Source organism: Tursiops truncatus, chromosome 3 (genome assembly GCF_011762595.2).
Source record: "Tursiops truncatus isolate mTurTru1 chromosome 3, mTurTru1.mat.Y, whole genome shotgun sequence".
In the NCBI taxonomy this organism is placed as follows: domain Eukaryota; kingdom Metazoa; phylum Chordata; class Mammalia; order Artiodactyla; family Delphinidae; genus Tursiops; species Tursiops truncatus.
Window position 1 is genome coordinate 168,071,284 of NC_047036.1, and position 17,625 is coordinate 168,088,908.

The following is a 17,625-nucleotide window of genomic DNA, read 5'->3' on the forward strand; positions in this document are numbered from 1 at the left end:
TCAGGCATGGCTGGATCCAGGCATCCAAAGGATGTCTTCAGGGTCATGCGTTTCCTTTCTGCTTTATCTGTCAGCTCTCGCTTTTCACGGCAACCCTAGCCTTAAATTATCCTTAGAGCTAATGGTCCCAGCAGAAAAGGGCATCTTTTCCCCCCAGTCAACTCTTTGGACCAATTTGAATCAGGTGCCAGGCCCCAGCCACAAGCCTGTCTTTGGAGCATGAGGTGGGGTCTCCGAGGCTGAGAGGGAGGCAGGGACTTTTCCTGGAGAAAAATCCAAATGTTGGTTCCTGTAGTGAAAGGCAGAGGATGCAGGACAGGCAGCAAAAGCAGCTGTGTCCACCTGAGGCCTTCGCTGAGGACAGACTGGAGCTGGCAGAGGTGCAGGCACGCCCCTCACCTCCCGCCCCCGGTAGAGGTCTGCACTGGGGCACCTGTGCCTGTCCACACCTCTACCTGCCTACCCCGCTTCTCTGGGGGTCTCGAGGAGCTGGCCCCCTCTCCTGCCCACTGCCAGTACTCCTGCACGAGGACCAGAGCAGCGGGGGGACGTCTCTTCAGGAGGTTCTTCTCACGCTCTGGTTCCTCAGGCCGAGGGAGCACTTCAAAAATAAACAAGCACCCGGGCAGAGGGGGGCAGCTGGCAGTCTGGTGGCTCCTTGAGAGACCACACCCACCCGGCCCCGCCCTCTTCTAGCCTCGCGGGCCAAGCTGACGATGCTCAACACGGTGTCCAAGATCCGAGGGCAGGTGAAGAACCCTGGCTACCCGCAGTCGGAGGGCCTGCTGGGCGAGTGCATGATCCGCCATGGGAAGGAGCTGGGCGGCGAGTCCAACTTCGGTGAGGCCCTGGGGAGGCTGGAGGCGGGGGCGGGCCTGAGAGCTTGGGGCCAGAGTCTCTGCTGCCAGCAGGCTGGCACTTCCCCGTAGCTTGAGGATCTTCTCCAGGGTGGCTGGTCCCCTGGACGAGGGCTGCCTACAGCATCACGGCCATGCAAAAGCCACCCTCCCGGCCCACGGTGGACCTGGGTGCCTTCCAAGAGGTGGGAGGGCGGCTCGTGAACACCTGTCACCACCGGCCCCCGTGGTTCCTGGTCAGACTTAAGGGTCCCTTGTTTCGTTCTCTGTTTTGGTGTCCAGGTCCTTGGCCGTGGGGTGTGCCTCGGCCGCGCAGGCCAAGGCCTCCTGTGACGGCTTCCTCCGCCACCCCATCCTCTCCCCAGGCGATGCCCTGCTGGATGCCGGGGAGTCCATGAAGCGCCTGGCTGAGGTGAAGGACTCCCTGGACATAGAGGTGAAGCAGAACTTCATCGATCCCCTCCAGAACCTGTGCGACAAGGACCTGAAGGAGATCCAGGTATGCGGGGCCGCTCCAGGCCCACCCTCGCTCCTACCCCCTCCCCCCACACATACAGCCCAGGCCGGGTTTCCCAGCGGGAAGGGCTGCAGGGCATCAGGTGGCCCTCCCCGAGGTCCCAGGCACGCGGTGTGACCCTCGTCCCGGCCCCCAGCACCACCTGAAGAAGCTGGAGGGCCGCCGCCTGGACTTTGACTACAAGAAGAAGCGGCAGGGCAAGATCCCTGATGAGGAGCTGCGCCAGGCCATGGAGAAGTTTGAGGAGTCCAAGGAGGTGGCCGAGACCAGCATGCACAACCTCCTGGAGACTGACGTACGTGTGTAGGCCCTGAGCCCCTCCCCGCGTGCACCCACCACACCGGTCTGCCGGGGACCACTCTGGGGGAGCCCCTGAGACACGAGCCCAGCGGCGGTGCCCACTTCCCAGTGCCAGTGGGCAGCCTGTTCAGGGTGTGAAGGGAAGGAAGGGGGAACAGGAGGCCCACAGGAAGCCACTGGCCCACTGAGGCTTTGGGGTCTCCTCAGGCCCTTCACCCTCCTCTGGCTGCAGCTCAAGGGTCAGGCGGGGGCTGGGCCCACGTCTGGAACAATCTGGGAAGGCTTCCTGCAGGAGGCAGCCAGAGATGGGGGCCAGAAGGAGGGCAGCTCTTCAGCCCTGGCTGGTCCCTTGCAGATCGAGCAGGTGAGCCAGCTCTCCGCCCTGGTGGATGCCCAACTGGACTACCACCGGCAGGCTGTGCAGATCCTGGATGAGCTGGCTGACAAGCTCAAGCGAAGGTGGGCCTGGCCCCCTGGCCTTCCCCGCGGGAGCCCCGGCCCACCCTGCTGGCTGGGAGGCCCGGTGGCTGGGTGCTGCGGCTGCCAGGGCAGCCCTGGGGGACCCGTGGGACGCCCCCGCCCCTGGACAACCCAGCCCCACTGTGACACGTTCCTTCCAGAGCAGCGGGGTTACTTCCTTTTCAGAAAGAATCCCAGGCTGCATGAGTCGGGGCGGGGGTCCCAGGAGGGAGCAGGACCTCATCATGCTCATCCTGGTCCCCAGAGGAGAGGCTTGGGATGTCCTGTGGGGAGAGGGTTTGGCCAGCCCTGCCCCTGGGGAGCCCCTTCCTCTCTTTCCCTGTCTCCAAGGGCCATCTTGCAGTCAGCAGTGTCCAGGGCCTAAGAAGGGAAGCCCCGGTGGGCGGTGGTTCCCTGGTGAGGGGTGGGTATCTGTTGGGCACCAGCTCCCCAGCCGCCACTGCCGAGGAGGCTTCTGGGTGCAGTAGGATCAGGCCTGTAGGCAGCCTTGGAGATATGCCTGGGGGCCCCCCTCTCGCCACCTCCCACGTGCATCCCGAGTCCCAAGGCAGCAGCATAAATAGCTGGGGTTGGAGGCGTTGTTCCCTGACCTCGACACGCGAGGGCTCAACAGGTGCCCTGCAGTCGCTCACAGGCGTCCTTCCACATGCAGGATGCGCGAAGCCTCTTCGCGCCCCAAGCGGGAGTATAAGCCCAAGCCCCGGGAGCCCTTGGACCTCGGAGAGCCTGAGCAGTCCAACGGGGGCTTCCCCTGTGCCACGGCCCCCAAGATCACAGGTAATGGAGGAGAGGGCACCACTCTGCCCCAGGCCCCTTCGGGGGAGCCCCTAGCCCACCACCCATCCAACCGCAGGGCCAGTTCTCTGCACAAGGAGCCCCAAGGATGGGCACCAGGCCCCACGCCAGCATTCTCAGCCCACCTCTGTTCTTTGTCTGCAAGCAGCTTCGTCATCTTTCCGATCTTCCGACAAGCCCACCCGGACCCCCAGCAGCAGGAGCATGCGTGAGTGTCCCCAAGGGGCCCAGGCCCTGCCCCGTGCCCCTGCCTCGGTTTATGATGCCGCCTGCTAATCTGTGCCCCAAGGGTCCTTCTCCACCCCTTCTCTGGTAGAAGTGGAGCTGGGCTTCCCTCTGTTCCAAGTGGTACCCTGAGAGCTGTGTGCTTCTGGTCACTATCACCCTGATGCCACTGGGTGTCCCCAGCTCCTCCCAGGAGCGTTTTGGTGACGACTCACAGAGCCCTTTTCCCTCCCCTTGTCACTTGGCTCCTCCTGATAGCAGTGGGGGCCACAGGGGAGAAAGCGGCTCTCCTTGGGGGAAAGCAAGGAGCAGTGAGTAGGCAGGACAAAGGGGTGGGGGGGAGGGGAGAGGAGGCGACATCCCCCTGCGCCCCCACAGGGGCAGGTGACAGCCTGGACCTCCCCCCGCCCCCAGCGCCCCTGGACCAGCCAAGCTGCAAGGCCCTGTACGACTTTGAGCCTGAGAACGACGGGGAGCTGGGCTTCCATGAGGGCGACATCATCACGCTGACCAATCAGATCGACGAGAACTGGTATGAGGGCATGCTCCACGGCCAGTCTGGCTTCTTCCCCCTCAGCTACGTGGAGGTGCTGGTGCCGCTGCCCCAGTGACCGCGTCTCCATGGTGTGTCGGCCCGCCGCCCCTCCATCCAGATCTCTGCATTCCACGGGCCCCCGCAGCTGGGCAGTGCTCACAGCCTGCGGGGCGGCCCACTCTGGGCCTGATCCAGCCCCAGGGCAGCGGGGCCCCTGTTTACACTAGTGCTCACCCCCGGTGGTGGGGGCTCCCTTCCCCACTCCACGTGGCCGTCTTGGGGGCTGGGCAGTGTTCCTCCTTCCTGCTGCTCACAACTCTGCCCCCCCAGCTCCGCCCGCCCCGCCCCAGGAGGCTCACACTAAGGTGCTCTTAGAAACACTAACTGCTCCCACCCCTCCAGGGACTGGTAACTCAAGGTGGGCCCCCCTTCTCTCTCTCCTCTCTTCTCTCTCTCACTCACACACACACACACACACACACACGCATACGCATCCTCTCCCACCTCCATCCAGCCCTGCCCGGAGACCTGCCCTTAACGGGATAGGACTGAACATCGGTGTGATGGGGTGGTCTGGGCGAGACCCCTGTTTGAGACTCGCCACCCTGCTTTTAAATTCCCCCCGGACACTACCAGCCCCCTCCAGAGCTCCCTAGGCCCCTGAGTGCCTACAGATGCCACCTTCCTGGAAGGGTTTCACCCCTTTCTTCTGGCTGGGGACTTGGGGAAAGACGAGCCTGGGCTTCTCAGGAGCCAGGGCCCCTAAAGACAGGCCATCTCCCCCCTGCAGGGCACTAAGCAAGCCCCAAACACCCGTGCCCACCACCGCATCCCAAGCCAAGCACATGGAGCATCTCTGGCACAAGCTGCCAGCGTGCACGTGCGTGTACACACACACACACACACACACGACCACGGGAGCCCAGCCTACACACATACATGCGACCACGGGAGCCCAGCCTCCACTATGTGGAAGGTCAAGCACAAAGGCTTTGTTAAGTGAATGTTCCCAGACCCCTGGCTGCTGGGACCCTTGGGGGAGTCACGGGCACCACCCTGGTGAGCCAGCCACCATACCCTCTTTGGACAGTGGCCCAGGCCGTCTCCTCCAGACCAAGGTAGGCAGCTGCCCAGACCAGCAGGGCCCCAGCCCTGCACCCACTTCCCCTCTTGCCTAATCCAAAACTTGGCTAAACAGGGGACCCCGGGCCTGGTTCACATTCCCCTCCTCTGGTGACCCGGTAAAGCCCCCAAGGACACCAGGCCCTCCCTGCTCCTCCAAGAGGCCCCTGGTCACCAGTACCTGGAGGAGAGACAGCCATCCCAGCCTAGGGCAGATCAAAATGTAATCCTGATTTTTTTTAAAAAAGTATTAAATGTCTCTTTCTACAGTCTCTTGCCTAGTTGTGGTGCAGGGTGGGCCCTCTCGAAGGGGTCTCCAGCCAGGGTGGGGCCCACATGAGCACCAGCCCACAGAGAGCCTGGGAGGGACGGCTGTCATCCGCCCAATTGCCAGCACGGCCCCTCCCCATAGCTACGGCTGCATGGACAGCAACCCCTCCTGAATCCGTGAGACACATGCCTAGGCTGTTTCTCCTTTATTATCTGAGCCCCTGCCGTCACACACCTCAGTCACACAGGAACGAAGCAGCACAAAGGCCCTGGGCCCACTCCCCTCATGCAGAGCCTCGGGGAGCCGCATCTGACCAAAGGCTTCCCTGGTCCTTGGAGGCTGGTGCTCTCAGCTCCCCTGCCTGAGGATGCTGTAAACCTGCTCCAGCACGTGGCACAGGCCCTGGTCCTTGGGCGTCCTGCTGGCCAGGGAGATCTGAAATAAGGAGGCCTGATGCCTCAGGGCTGCAGCCTGCCAGGGGGCTCTCCTAACCCAAGCACGCAGCCGTGTCCCTGAAGCCACACCTCGAGGCCTGGGGACGTCGTCCTTTGGGGGTGAGGTTCCTCCACACTTCCCAAATCCTGCCCTTACACGCGCCCCCCTCGTGTGCCGAGGCCACCCCACCCACCTAGCACTGGTTACTGGAGGTAACCAGTGGCAGCTTTAAGCCCTGGTCACTGTTAAGTGTGAACAAAACAAGCAAACGTGTGAAGCTATTTCTCTGCAAAGCGGAGTGGGTAGTGTCTTCTGAGAACGACTCTAAGGCAGGAAATATGCGGAGCCCCTGCCGACACGTCCCGTTTACCAGCGGTAGGACCAGCGGGCTAGACAAACCCACTCCCCAGCACCAGCCGCTCTGCTCGGTTCAGCTTTGCTGCTGCTTAAGATTCAGAACCCCTCCTGCACCTCCATGGGCGCCCCGGGAGAAGCAGGGCCCAGAGCAGCGTCTCCAGCTGGGACGTCCCAGGGGTGATGAGGTCTACAGGGCTTTTGCATTTTCATCTGCATGTCGATGGTGATGTCCACCAGCGTCACCACCTCCATGTGATAAAAACACGACTTTTCTTTGGTAGCATTCATTTCTGACTGAAGTATTTTTGTATAGGCCCAGGTAAGAACTCACTTCTCTTCAAGCTGCCCACGAATATATTCAGTGGGGGGGGGGGGGGGTCCCCGGGGCTCCCAGAGATCTTTATAAAAGGAGGGGTTTGCACAGGACTCAGCATGAGTCTTACCTTGAGCTTGTCGAGGTAGGTGTGCTCCTGGTTCCAAGGCTCCTGGAACCTGACGAGGTCAGGGGCGCCCTTGTAGAACTCTACCAGCAGCATCTAAGGAACGGTGGGGCAGGTGAGCCCCTGCGACCGCACTTCCCGGGCCAGGCACTCAGGATACATTAGCGAGTGGGACAGACACTGCTGCCACCCCTCGGGGGGCCTCTAGTCTAATGCAGTGTGGCATGTAGACGTTACCCAGGTCCTGAAGAAATTAGGGGCTTGGCAGGAGGGCCCCCTGGAGGGGGAGACAACTTCTGCAGAAGCAGCAGGCACACTGAAGGTGATTCTTTATACCTGCCCCGGTCCTGACATGGCTCCACGGTTTAGCCTTAGCCAGAGCAGTAACATCAGTGAAGTCACAGGTGTGACGAACTAGCTCCGTTTGTTTACGTGCCTGCTCGCTATTCGTCTGAGTAACACCTGAGGTTCTCACGTGTCCCCACTTGGAGAATCCCTGGCAGCTGCGGAGGCCCAAGGTGGGAACGTCCCTAGCATGTTCCAGAACAACCAGGAGGGCGAGGGGGGAGAGGTAGGAGGGGCTGAGGCAAGGATCTGGGACTTGATCCTAAGAGCCCGTGATTTTCAGGAGCGGAAGAGGAGCCTGACTGGGCCCTGATGTGGCCCGTTCAGCCAGCGCTTCCCAAGTCCTACAGTGTCATGTCCATCCAGCTGGGCGCCCTCATCTCCCACCTGCTCCTCCCAGGGCACCCACCCCACCCCCACCCACCTCACGCGGCAGTGGACTCACCATCTCATGAAGGATGTCATTAGTCAGGAAGCCATCCTGGACGTAGGCCATTTCCACGTCCATGGGGATGCCATAGTCACTGGGCCTTTGCTGGCAGAGACACATGGCAGTCACCACTAGCTACCCCCAACCCGGCCCCCCTCCAAGATGGCAGAGCACAGCAGGAAGTGCCCAGGGCTGGGAGTCAGAGAATTGATACTGCAGGCCTGGCTCCGCACTCAGATCAGATCCAGAGCCGCGCGAGACCTTAAAGGAACCCAGCAATGCGACCAGGGAGGCAGGGTGGCACCCACCCCACCACACACACAGGAGTGGCCATGGCTCCGGAATTCCTTTCTAAAGCTGATTTCTGACCCCGAGATGGACTTGGGGAATGAAACCAGACAGGGCTCAGGAAGGAGGCTACCTTGGTGCAAAAGCAGCATGCTACAGGTAGAGCACCCACCTTTTCAACAGTCCTCATACCCACAGCCTCAGAGCAATGATTATGTTCCCATTTCACAGATGAGAGCAGACCCCAGCTCCCCAGATGAGCCCGGAACCAGAGTACTGGCTTCCTGCGGCTAACAAGGCCTCCTGACCCCTCCCACACCCACACAGGGCCCCGCCCACGCCTCCCAGCCCTAGGCCTCCCCCCAGCAGCCCCGCCTACCTCAGGGGGCGGCATCACCCAGAAGGGCGAGATCTTGGACTCTGGGCCCGGGTTACCAGAGTAGTAAGGGGCTGGGGGAGGAGAGAGAGAGAAGGGGCTGGGCATGGAGGCGCGGTGGCCCTCTGGGGCCCCACGCCCGCCCCTTCCCGGGACTCACAGCAGAGCAGGGCGAGGCAGGGCTGGAAGCCATTGCTGGAGCCCTGCAGCCGCAGCTGGTAGTCCATCTGTGCGTCGATGTCCTGCAGCGACGGCAGGGCCGGGCTGTACGGGTGGCTATGGTACCAGCCTACCAGGGACAGGCCCCGCAGGAGCAGGCTCTGGTAAATCTGGGGGCAGAGACGCACGGGGCCGGGGGCTGTAGCAGCCCTAGTGCGCTCACGTGCCTGGCACCCATCCAGCCCCACGCGGCCAGCATTTAATGAGCGCCTGCTGTGTACCAGGCCTGAGGGCACAGCAGTGACGCAGACACACCCTGCTCCACCTTCAGCGAGTCCAGTGGGGGGGTGGGGGACAGTCAACAAATAACGTTAAAAAGTTGCTGCTACATTCCCTGGCGGTCCAGTGGTTAGGACTCCACGCTTTCACTGCCCGGGGCCTGGTGTTCAATCCCTGGTCGGGGAACTAAGATCCCGCAAGCCAAGTGGTGCGACCTCCCCCAAAAAAACAAAGATGTTCCTCACATAAATCTAAGATAAAAGGTTATTTTGCTCACTGCTGTATCCTCAGCTCAGGGAACAATTCCCGGCACATAGTAGGCGCTCAATCAATAGTTAAATCAAGAGATAGGGTAAAGAGAAAGGAAGAAGTGGGCGGAGAAACATGTGCGCGCCCAATCCACACGCATTCTGTGCCCTGTGACAAGGTGAGTGTGGAGCGCAGGCGCGTACTAAGCACCCTATGAAAACATTAAGGACGGCAGCTAATACTTATCGGGCCTTTACCAGGTGCCAGACAGGCTCAGAGGGGAAGGGGCCGGCGGCGGCGTCTGTACAGAAGGAAGTATGAGGGTGGGGGTCACAGGTGAGGGGACCGGAGGTCACACACACCCATTTGCACCCTTGCTGAGTGGCGACACGGTGCTAGGCGCCTAGACGCGGTAGCCAGGACAGCTGTGTCCACGCCAGCCCTCCCCAGAACGCCGAGTCACCGTGCGCCCCCTCACCTCCTCTTCCATGGCGGCCGCGGTATCCGCGTCCCCCAGCCGGCTCCGACAGGGGAAGGCTCTCAGCACCGTGAGCACTGCACGGAGGCGGGAGAAGGCGTGGACATCGACCCCAGCCCCAAACACCCCCCTGCCCACAGGCCGCAAATACCCACTCTGACTGTTGATGTCCCAGCGGCCGCCCAGGTACCCCACGACCTGGCTGCGGGTCAGGTGGCTGTGGAAGTCCTGGGGAGGGGAGGGACAATGGAAGACCCGCTCAGACTGCGCACCGCCGCCCCAAGGCCGTCCTGAGGGCCAGGGCCCTTGCGTTGTGACGGGGTCAGCCCACCCACCTCCTTCTTCATTCAGACATTGATTGAGTGCGTACTGTTCACCGGTAGTGAACAGAGCAGACAAGGTCTCTGCTCTCATGGAGCTGACCTTCCAGGGATCCTCTGGTGGGGGGTGGGATGGGGGGACACCCCCTGCCCAGGCCTGAGAGCCCCTGACCCCTAAGGGGCAAAGTAGGAGCTGGGCACACACCAGCAGGAACAGCACGTTGCTAGAGATGGCCACGTTGAACGGCTGGAACTTGTTGATAGCTGCGAAGGATGTTACTTCCACCAGGGTGTGCGGGTTCCTGAAGGAGCCAGGAGGGTTCCACAGCCTCAGGAACCCCCAGGCCCTTTCCTCACCCCCACGCTGGCTCCCCAGCTGCCCACATCCAGCTCGGACCTGAGGCCTTGTCTCCACCCTACCCCTGCCTTTGTTCCCCATACACCGGCAAGAGCTCACACCGATGGGGGTGAGGGTCCCGGCAGGCATGGGGTATATCTGACCTGGCAGAGTCTCGACTACCCAGCATGCAGTAGCGCACAGGCACCCGGATCTTGTTTTCCACCCTTTTCCCTGGGGGCGTGGCCTCTGCGGGGTTGGGGGGTAAGAGAAAAAAAAAAGGCAGCGTCAGTTCCTTCCCCAGCCAGAAACTGGAAAATGAAGACCAGGCAGCCGGAGAAAGAAAAAAACAAAAAACAAAAAAAACCACTCCAGGGGCAGCCTTAAAAATCAGGCAGGTGGACTGGGAAATCAGGCGGCAGGTTAACAAATCAGGCAGAAGAGATTTAAAAACTCAGATGAAGGGCTCAGGAAGTCAGGTGAGGACCAGGCAACAGGTCAAAGAAATCAGGCGGCAGGGCTAGAAATCAGGCAACAGGGCAAAGAAATCCTACGGGGGAGCAAGGAAATCAGGCGGCATGGTGAAGAAATCCGGCAGCAGATAAAGAAACTGGGCAGTGGGACCAAGAAATGTAGTATTAGAGCTTAAAGAAGTCAGGCAGTGAGAGTGAAATTAGGCAACGGGGGCTGGGAAGTCAGCCAGGCATCTTGGGGGCTCTAAGGAAAAGAAAGGCCAGACTTGCCCCCAGCCTCCTCCCCCACCTGAGTTCCGTCGGCCTCCTGCCCTTCCTCCTCCCCCCACCTCTCACCAGGGTGGACAGGCTCCGAGGGGCCCTTCACCGGTGGTCTCCGACTCTTGTCCTCCGCTGAGGCTCCTGTCAGAACCTCCTCCTCCTCTTCCTCCATCATTAGCTCCTCCTCCTCTCCTTCGCTGGCCGGGCTCTGGCGGGGTCGGGGTTGGGGGGACAGCGACGGGACTTTCAGCTGGCTGCTCCCTACCCTCCCGGCAAGTTCCACAGAGACCTCTGGCTGGCCTGAGCCTTCGGTTCCTGTCGTTGCCCCAGGTGCCCACTAGAGGGAGGGAGTGAGCAGAAACAATCTAGGCTGTGGACTAGCCTCGCAAGTTCGAATCCCGCCTCTGCCTATTACAAACAGACTTCGGGCTCTAGTCTCCTCATCTGTTAAACGGCACAATGACCTCCAGCCCCACAGGCGTGGCGTAAGGGTGAAATGAGAATGCGTGCAAAGCATTTAGCATATGCCCTGTTGCTCCATTCATCCAGCAAGCAAGCCAGCACTTTGCATGGATTATTTTACCAGATTCTCTCAATAACCTCTCCCCCTGCTCTCTCAAGAAACCTTGCCGAGGTGACCTCTCTGTGTCCAAACACAATGGTCACATCTCAGTCTCTGTCCCCCTGCCCCCCTCTTGGCAGCGTCTGCCCGGGTCTGTTCCTCTCCTCCCAGAAACTCCTCAGGGAGCCCCCCACTCACCTGGCTTCCCTCCCACCTCTCCTGGACCCCATTATTCTCCCCCATCTCACTCGCTGGCCCAGGGCTGGGTCCTCGGGCCTCTTTCCTTCCCCACCCACATCCCTCCTGGGTGGCCTCCAACCCCATCTGCCCCCTGAACAACTGCCCACAGTCCTGACTCCAGCCTGGGGCTCTCCTGAGCTCCTGACTTGGGGTCCAGCTGCTCCTTGACATCTCCTCGTGGGGGGTTCACACTCAACATGGCCACCCTGCCCCAACCATCCCCCCAAACCTGCTCCTCCCCACATCTCTGATGAGGGCAATCCTGTCTACCCACTTGCTCAGAACAAAACATCTCCTAACACCAACATCAGATCCATCAGCACATCCCATCAGATCCACTTGCAGAATTAACCAGAACTTGCCCACTTCCTCCCCCTTCAATGGCTGTCCTGGTCCACCCCATCATCAGCCACCTGGATCTGTACAATCACCTGCACCCCGATTCCCCGGCTCCTACTCTCACGCCCTGGCCCCAGTCTGTCCTCCCTACACCCTACAGCAGCCAGCAGAGGGCGGCCGTGAGCACCTGAGTCAGGTCCCGCCCCCTCCTCTGCCCACAGCCCTCCAGGGCTCCCACCTCCCTCAGGGTAAAAGCCCAAGTCCACCCCGCAGCCCATGATGTCCTGCACGACTTGCCCCTGTTCTCCCCCCGCCGGCCCTGGTCCTCACCTCCTCCCTCTCTGCCCCTTGCTCACTCTGCTCCAGACACACTGGAGCCTCACTGTTCCTCAAAAACACCAGCCACAGTCTAGCCTCAAGGCCTTTGCATGTGCTGTTTTCCAGAAAGCCTTATGGCTCCCTCCCTCCCCTCCTTCAGTTCACTGATCAAATGTCACCTTCTCAGTGAGGCCTTCCCTGACCACCCTAACCCTCCCACCACTCCCATCCCCTGTCCCTGCTTACTTCTGCCAACGTACAGTAAGGTGGACTTATTTGTTTCTCTCTCCATGAAGGCAGAGATTTTTTCTCATTTTGATCTGTTTTATCTCCAGCACCTAGAAGAGGGCCTGGCACACAGGTGGCATTTACTAAATATTTGCTGAATGAATAGCCCTATGGCATGCTGTGAAAGTTAGTTTTAAAAGTCAACTTGGCTAGGATATAGTACCCAGTTATTTAATCAAACACTAGTCGAGGTGTTGCTTTGAAGGCATTGGGTAGATGTGGTTCACATCTACAATAAGGTGACTTTCAATAAAGAAGATTACCCTTGATAATGTCAGTAGGCCTCATCCAATCAGTTTAAAGGCCTTAAGAGCAAAAACTAAGGTTTCCTGGAAAACAAGGAATTCTACCTCAAGACTGCAGCATCAACTCTTGCCTGAGTTTCCAGCCTGCCAGTGGCCCTAAAGATTTGCCAACCAGGTGTGTGTGTGTAATACACCTGGGTACCGTTATCATCTCTATTTTACATATGAAAAAGACTAGGAACCCAGAGAGGGTCCTTGGCCAAGTTCAACCCAGCTGGTGAACATTCAAAGAATATCTATTACTATCATGGCATTCAAGACCCTCCCAGATCTGGTCCCTGCTGATGTCTCCAGCCCCTTCAGCTACCAAGGCATCTGAATGTCCAGCTGCATCAGCTAATAATGGTTCCCTAAGCAGCATGTGTTGCTTCATGCCTACAAGGCTTTGCATATGCTATCCCTTCCTCTGGAAAACTCTTCCATTCACCTTTCTCTGACCAACTCCTGTTCATCCTTCAAGGCCCCAGCTCCAACATCCTCTCTCTGGGTACTCCTTATCCAACAGTGAGTCAGGGAGGCTGAAGGACGCACCTCATCGGCGGCAGCTGCAGGTATATGGAGCTGGTTTCGCCGGAGCCAGGCAGCCTTGTACTTGTCCAGTTTCTGGCCCTTGTACTTGACAGAGGCCCAGCCACAGCCAGACTTCTTGGCTGGGTTCACCAGCTTCTTGCAATGGGTGGCCCAGGCGCTGGGTGAGTTGAACACCTGGCCCGTTTCCTGCCACACAATCCTCCCATCGGGCTGCAGGTCTCCCACGAACTTCTTCCCCTGCAGTGACAGTGGGCTGGCTGGGCCCAAGAGCTGGTACCCATCAAGACCCCTCCTCTGGGAAGTCCTCCCTGACCCCATGCCGCTTCCCAGGGTTTGGTAACCACTTCCTGCTTCCTTCCAGGAAGGCTTCCAGCTTAGGTACCATCCCGATCAGCCTGGATTGGAACTGTCCAGTTATATGACTGTACCCCCTCCCTTCACTGGACTGTGAGTCCCAAAGGGCAGGAACAGGGTCTGTCTTGATCTCTGCTGTGTCCCTAACACCCAACACAGCCTGGCACACAGCAGGTGTTCAATTCACAAATTGCTCCCACTCACAAAGAGCACAACAACAGTAACAATAATAGTAATAATAGCAAACACTTATAAAAAGCACTTACTGTGTAGCAGGCATACTGCTGAGCACTGTATTCATTGAATCCTCACGCAACCCCATGGGAGGAAAGAAAATCCCATTCTACAGATGGGAAAACTGGTATACGGAGAGGTTGAATGAGGTCACACAGTCAGGAAGGCACTAGTGTCCTCTCTGAGTGGAGTATTTGGTAAACAATGTTCTCCCGCCCAGAAGGGCTCGTGCTGGGTCAGGATGCTCCGTACCTCAGTTTCCCCTCCCCACACCGGGGCTCGGCCTGCGGCAAGAAAGCACACTGGACTCCGGTTTCCCCTTTTGCACCAGCTAGGATGGGATGCGGCTAGGGGGTGCTCACCAGATAGTAGATGGACAACACCCCGGCGCCGGGCTCCAGCAGCGCGTCTTTGAGGAGCACCCGCAGCGTGACCGCGCGCCTGGTGAGCGCGCCCCCCGGGCCACCGCAGCTCCCTGGCCCGGCCCCGCCGCCACCGCCGCCGCCTCCGCCGCCGCTGCGCGCGCCACCCGATGCCCCCGGCCGCTCAGAGTCCTCGGCCTCCGCCTCGTCCTCGTCCGGCGCCTCCTCGCCCGCGCCGCCCGCGGGGGACAGCGGCTCTGGAGCTGCGGGCAGCAACAGGCTGCAGCGGGGCCTCGCACCCCGAGCTGGTCCAGCCACCCCACCCAGCGCCTTGCCGGCCCCCCGCCAGGCCCGCCGTACCTGCCATGGCCGCTCAGCCACACGCCCAGCGCGCCTCTGGTGCTTTCTTCCCGGCAAGTGACGCGGCTCTGCCCCGAGCGGGAAGCGCCCCAGCCATTGGCCGCCGCCGGTGGGCGGGTCAGCAGGAGCGAGCGGGGAAAGTCAGGCCTCCGGCTTGCACACGCTGGAGAAAGAGGCGGCGGCTCAATCCTCCGGGACCATTCGGAAAACTGAGGCCACCTTCCATGGGAGGGGGCTGGTAGCCGAGAGTTCAGGGTACCATTGGGGAAACTAAGGCCGGGGACTTACGGTTTCGGAGAACCAATGACTCCACCCGAGGCCATAGCCTACAGGATTGAGGCCTGGGGCTGGGGGACAAGGGTGGCTCAGCCTACTACGTCGACCGAGGAAATTGAGGTCCGCGGCCACTCCTATTGAGGGACACACAGGCCTCGGCTGTTGGGACCGAGGAGACACTGAGGTCCGGGAGAATGAGCCACACTGCCCTGGGGCTACGGGATACAATGGGGAAGCAGCCCCGCGCCGCGACTGTAGATCGCCCAAGCCGGGCGGCAGTCTCTAAAGGGTTAACTTCCACCCTTCCCGGCGGCCCTCGACTGATTCCATGATTGGATCACAGCAGAGCGAGCCAACCAATTAAAACTGGGTCATTTCATCTTCAGCCAATAGACGGTAGAGGCTGGATTCCTTCCAGCCAATCAGTGTTAAACTGCTCCTCCTCTAGCAGTCAGCAGGAGACTCCGGCCTCACGCATCCAATCAGTTGTAGGGTCTTGTCCTCAGCTAGCCAATCAGCTCGCGGGTCAAAGCTGGCTCGTGGCCTCCACCCCCCACCCAACGCTAGCGCTTCGTGCATGTGGGCTGAGCCCAGCTAGTGCGCCGCACAGCTGCAGCCCTTTCTTTTCTCGGTGGCTGCCGTCCCGGGACCTCCGCTCCGAGGCGCAGGGCCACCTCCCAGCGCTGGGACTCACCAGCCCCTCGCAGGGCTTAAAGCCCGGGGTGGGGGCTCCGTTAAGCTGCAGGGCACCTTTGGCTGGGCTCAGCCGCATATGGGTGTACCCGACCCGGGTTTGGAAGAGGGGACAGGCTGTTAGGGGCGGGGGTGTCCAGCCAGGATGATCTGGAATCAGACTGGACCTGGCTCCAAATCCTGCGGCACCACTTCCCAGCTCTGTGACTTTGGCCAAGTGTCTCCACCTCCCTGTTGCCTCCTGGGGATAATAATTCCTACTTCAGAGTTGTTAAAGACCAGGGCTTGACAAAGAGTAAGAGCTAGGCAATGTGAATGATTATTATTACTCATGATGAAATAAAAGTTGTATTTTAAGGCAGGACAAGAAAAAGTAAACAAAATTCTCTGTTTGTTTGGACCTCCTTCCTCCCTCTCTCCCCAATCTGCATTACACATTAACCAGTGATCCTCAAACATGGGAAGATGGGAATGCCTACTCAACAGTAAATGTAACTTCTTAAACGAATAGTGTTCTTTCCCAGCTCTGTAGGGGATCAGGATGATTTGCTCCTCCTTTTTTTTTTTTTTTTTTTTTGCGGTACGCGGGCCTCTCACTGTTGTGGTCTCTCCCGTTGCGGAGCACAGGCTGCGGACGCGCAGGCTCAGCGGCCATGGCCCACGGGCCCAGCCGCTCCGCGGCATGTGGGATCTTCCCGGACCGGGGCACGAACCCGTGTCCCCTGCATCGGCAGGCGGACTCTCAACCACTGCGCCACCAGAGAAGCCCGCTCCTCCCTTTTTACGGGCTTACCTGGACTATCTATCCTTGGTGAACTTTATGTCGAATATCAGTATCATTTCGATGTATGATCCTTTGTCTCAAGGCGGTCCAGTGGTTAAGACTCCATGCTTCCACCGCAGAGAGGGCGCGTTCGCACCCTGGTTGGGGAACTAAAGATCCCGCATGCCCCGTGGTGCAGCGTAAATAAACAAACAAACAAACAAATAAATAAATAAAATGTATATGTGCCTTCAGCTTCTAACAGGCAGAACAGCTCTCAGCACTTTCTGAGAATCTGCTTCCTCTGTTATAATCCTCAGTTTGGCTCAAATAAAATTCCCTTTTTTCTTCTTAACTTGATAGTTAAATTTCATTGACACTCACTTTGTGTCCAGTCCAAACCTCCTTTTGAAGTCATCTCACCACCCACCCAGGAGCTAGCCATCAACTATGCATCCCCCAGCCCCTTAGACTCAGCAGAGCTCAAACTGGCCCGTTTATTCCCACATAACCTTGCCTACTTTCTCTTTGGCTCTCTTATAAAACCCAGGGCTGGATCTCGAGCCTCTCCCATCTGGATCATTTCCTAGGGACTCAGGCCTCCACACTCACCCACACCCTGTCCATCTCTCACCCTGGCTGGCCCCAGAGAGATCTTTATAAAATACAACTATGACCACCTCCCTCCCCATTGCCTTTGATAAATAAAATTAAAACTAACTGCTGTGTGGACTTCCCTGGTGGTGCAGCGGTTAAGAATCCGCCGGCCAGTGCAGGGGGCATAGGTCCGAGCCCTGAGCCTAGAAGATCCCACATGCCGCGGAGCAACTAGGTCCGTGTGCCACGACTACTGAGTCTGCGCTCTGGAGCCCACAAGGCATAACTACTGAGCCTGTGCTCCTAGAGCCCGTGCTCTGAAACAAGAGAAGCCACCTCAATGAGAAGCCCGGGCACAGAAAGGAAGAGTAGCCCCTGCTCGCCGCAAGTAGAGAAAGCCCGTACGCAGCAACAAAGACCCAACGCAGCCAAAAATAAATAAATAAATATATTTTTTTTAAAAAAAACAAAAAAACCTAACTGCTGTGACCTTATTAACCATTTACAGCACCCCTATATGGCAGATAGTATAATCAACATTACCAGACAGTTCAGCAGATGAAGAGGTTGCCCAGACTACACAGTTCTTGAGCAGATTCCAAAGGCTATTCTTTGCTATGCGTATAAAGTCCAGGCAGCCTTATAACTACGAAAGAAATTGAATTTGTAATTTTAAAAGTCCCCAGAAAGGAACTAGGTATCTTCAAGATTCATAAATTCATTAGCTACACGTTAATTTCTGTAGCAGACCTGGCAAGTATTTGAGGTCAAAACCTTATGTGTTTTAAAAAAATGTTTTTTACCCTATGTGTTTAAAAAAATATTTTTTACCATGCTAATAAAAGTATTCATTTGCTTGGGAGAAAAAAAGAAGTCCCAAAAAAGAAATCTCCAGGCCCAGATGGAGAATTCTATGAAGGTTCAAAGACAAATTAATACCATTTTACATATTCTCTTCCAGAAGATTGAAGAGGGAATATTTCCCAATTCATTTTTTTAAAGATCTTTTTGATGTGGACTATTTTTAAAGTCTTTATTGAATTTGTTACAATATTGCTTCAGTTTTATGTTTTG

At 58.3% G+C, this 17,625-nt stretch overlaps 2 protein-coding genes across 21 annotated transcripts in view; one reads left to right on the top strand and one right to left on the bottom strand.

The window, feature by feature from the left end:
* The window catches only part of SH3GL1 (SH3 domain containing GRB2 like 1, endophilin A2), a 32,251-nt gene extending 27,148 nt beyond the window's left edge, over positions 1-5,103 (top strand). For 3 of the 10 annotated variants that reach the window (XM_073803412.1, XM_073803416.1, XM_073803417.1), the window contains 7 exons: positions 697-840; positions 1,223-1,356; positions 1,511-1,669; positions 1,967-2,133; positions 2,807-2,931; positions 3,098-3,157; positions 3,553-5,103. In XM_073803412.1, the coding sequence (XP_073659513.1) occupies positions 697-840; positions 1,223-1,356; positions 1,511-1,669; positions 1,967-2,133; positions 2,807-2,931; positions 3,098-3,157; positions 3,553-3,785 (1,022 nt within the window). In that variant the 3' untranslated portion in view covers positions 3,786-5,103. Of the gene's footprint in view, positions 1-696; positions 841-1,139; positions 1,357-1,510; positions 1,670-1,966; positions 2,134-2,806; positions 2,932-3,097; positions 3,158-3,552 lie in introns of all 10 variants that reach the window. The other 7 variants (XM_073803413.1, XM_073803415.1, XM_019947117.3 and 4 more) reach the window with 6 other exon arrangements.
* Positions 5,104-5,292: 189 nt separating this feature from the next.
* MPND (MPN domain containing) lies at positions 5,293-16,179 on the bottom strand. 11 transcript variants are annotated; one of them, XM_073803407.1, is made up of 14 exons: positions 14,511-14,754; positions 14,223-14,385; positions 13,863-14,125; positions 12,913-13,182; positions 10,405-10,666; positions 9,760-9,844; positions 9,464-9,560; positions 9,094-9,166; positions 8,718-8,761; positions 7,934-8,102; positions 7,777-7,847; positions 7,125-7,214; positions 6,338-6,430; positions 5,293-5,537 (listed from the first exon to the last, which is right to left on the bottom strand). In XM_073803407.1, exons 2-14 carry the CDS (start codon positions 14,227-14,229, stop codon positions 5,451-5,453), a joined length of 1,611 nt encoding a protein of 536 aa, XP_073659508.1. In that variant the 5' UTR covers positions 14,230-14,385; positions 14,511-14,754; the 3' UTR covers positions 5,293-5,450. The 11 variants fall into 11 exon arrangements, with proteins under 11 accessions (XP_073659508.1, XP_073659507.1, XP_033710534.1 ...); XM_073803406.1 differs by lacking the exon at positions 8,718-8,761 and adding an exon at positions 8,939-9,015 and having other exon boundaries at positions 14,511-14,753; XM_033854643.2 differs by lacking the exon at positions 8,718-8,761 and adding an exon at positions 8,939-9,015 and having other exon boundaries at positions 10,405-10,537; positions 12,913-13,149; positions 14,511-14,749.
* Positions 16,180-17,625: the final 1,446 nt, after the last annotated feature.

What these genes read in the sequence shown, in the direction of transcription:
- MPND (XM_073803404.1), bottom strand. An exon ending in TGTTGTCCATCTACTATCTG is followed by an intron (nt 13,183 to 13,862) that starts GTGAGCACCCCC and finishes GATGGGTACCAG; the next exon opens with CTCTTGGGCCCAGCCAGCCC. An exon ending in CGGCCGCCATGGAAGAGGAG is followed by an intron (nt 8,103 to 8,938) that starts GTGAGGGGGCGC and finishes CTCTGCCCCCAG; the next exon opens with ATTTACCAGAGCCTGCTCCT.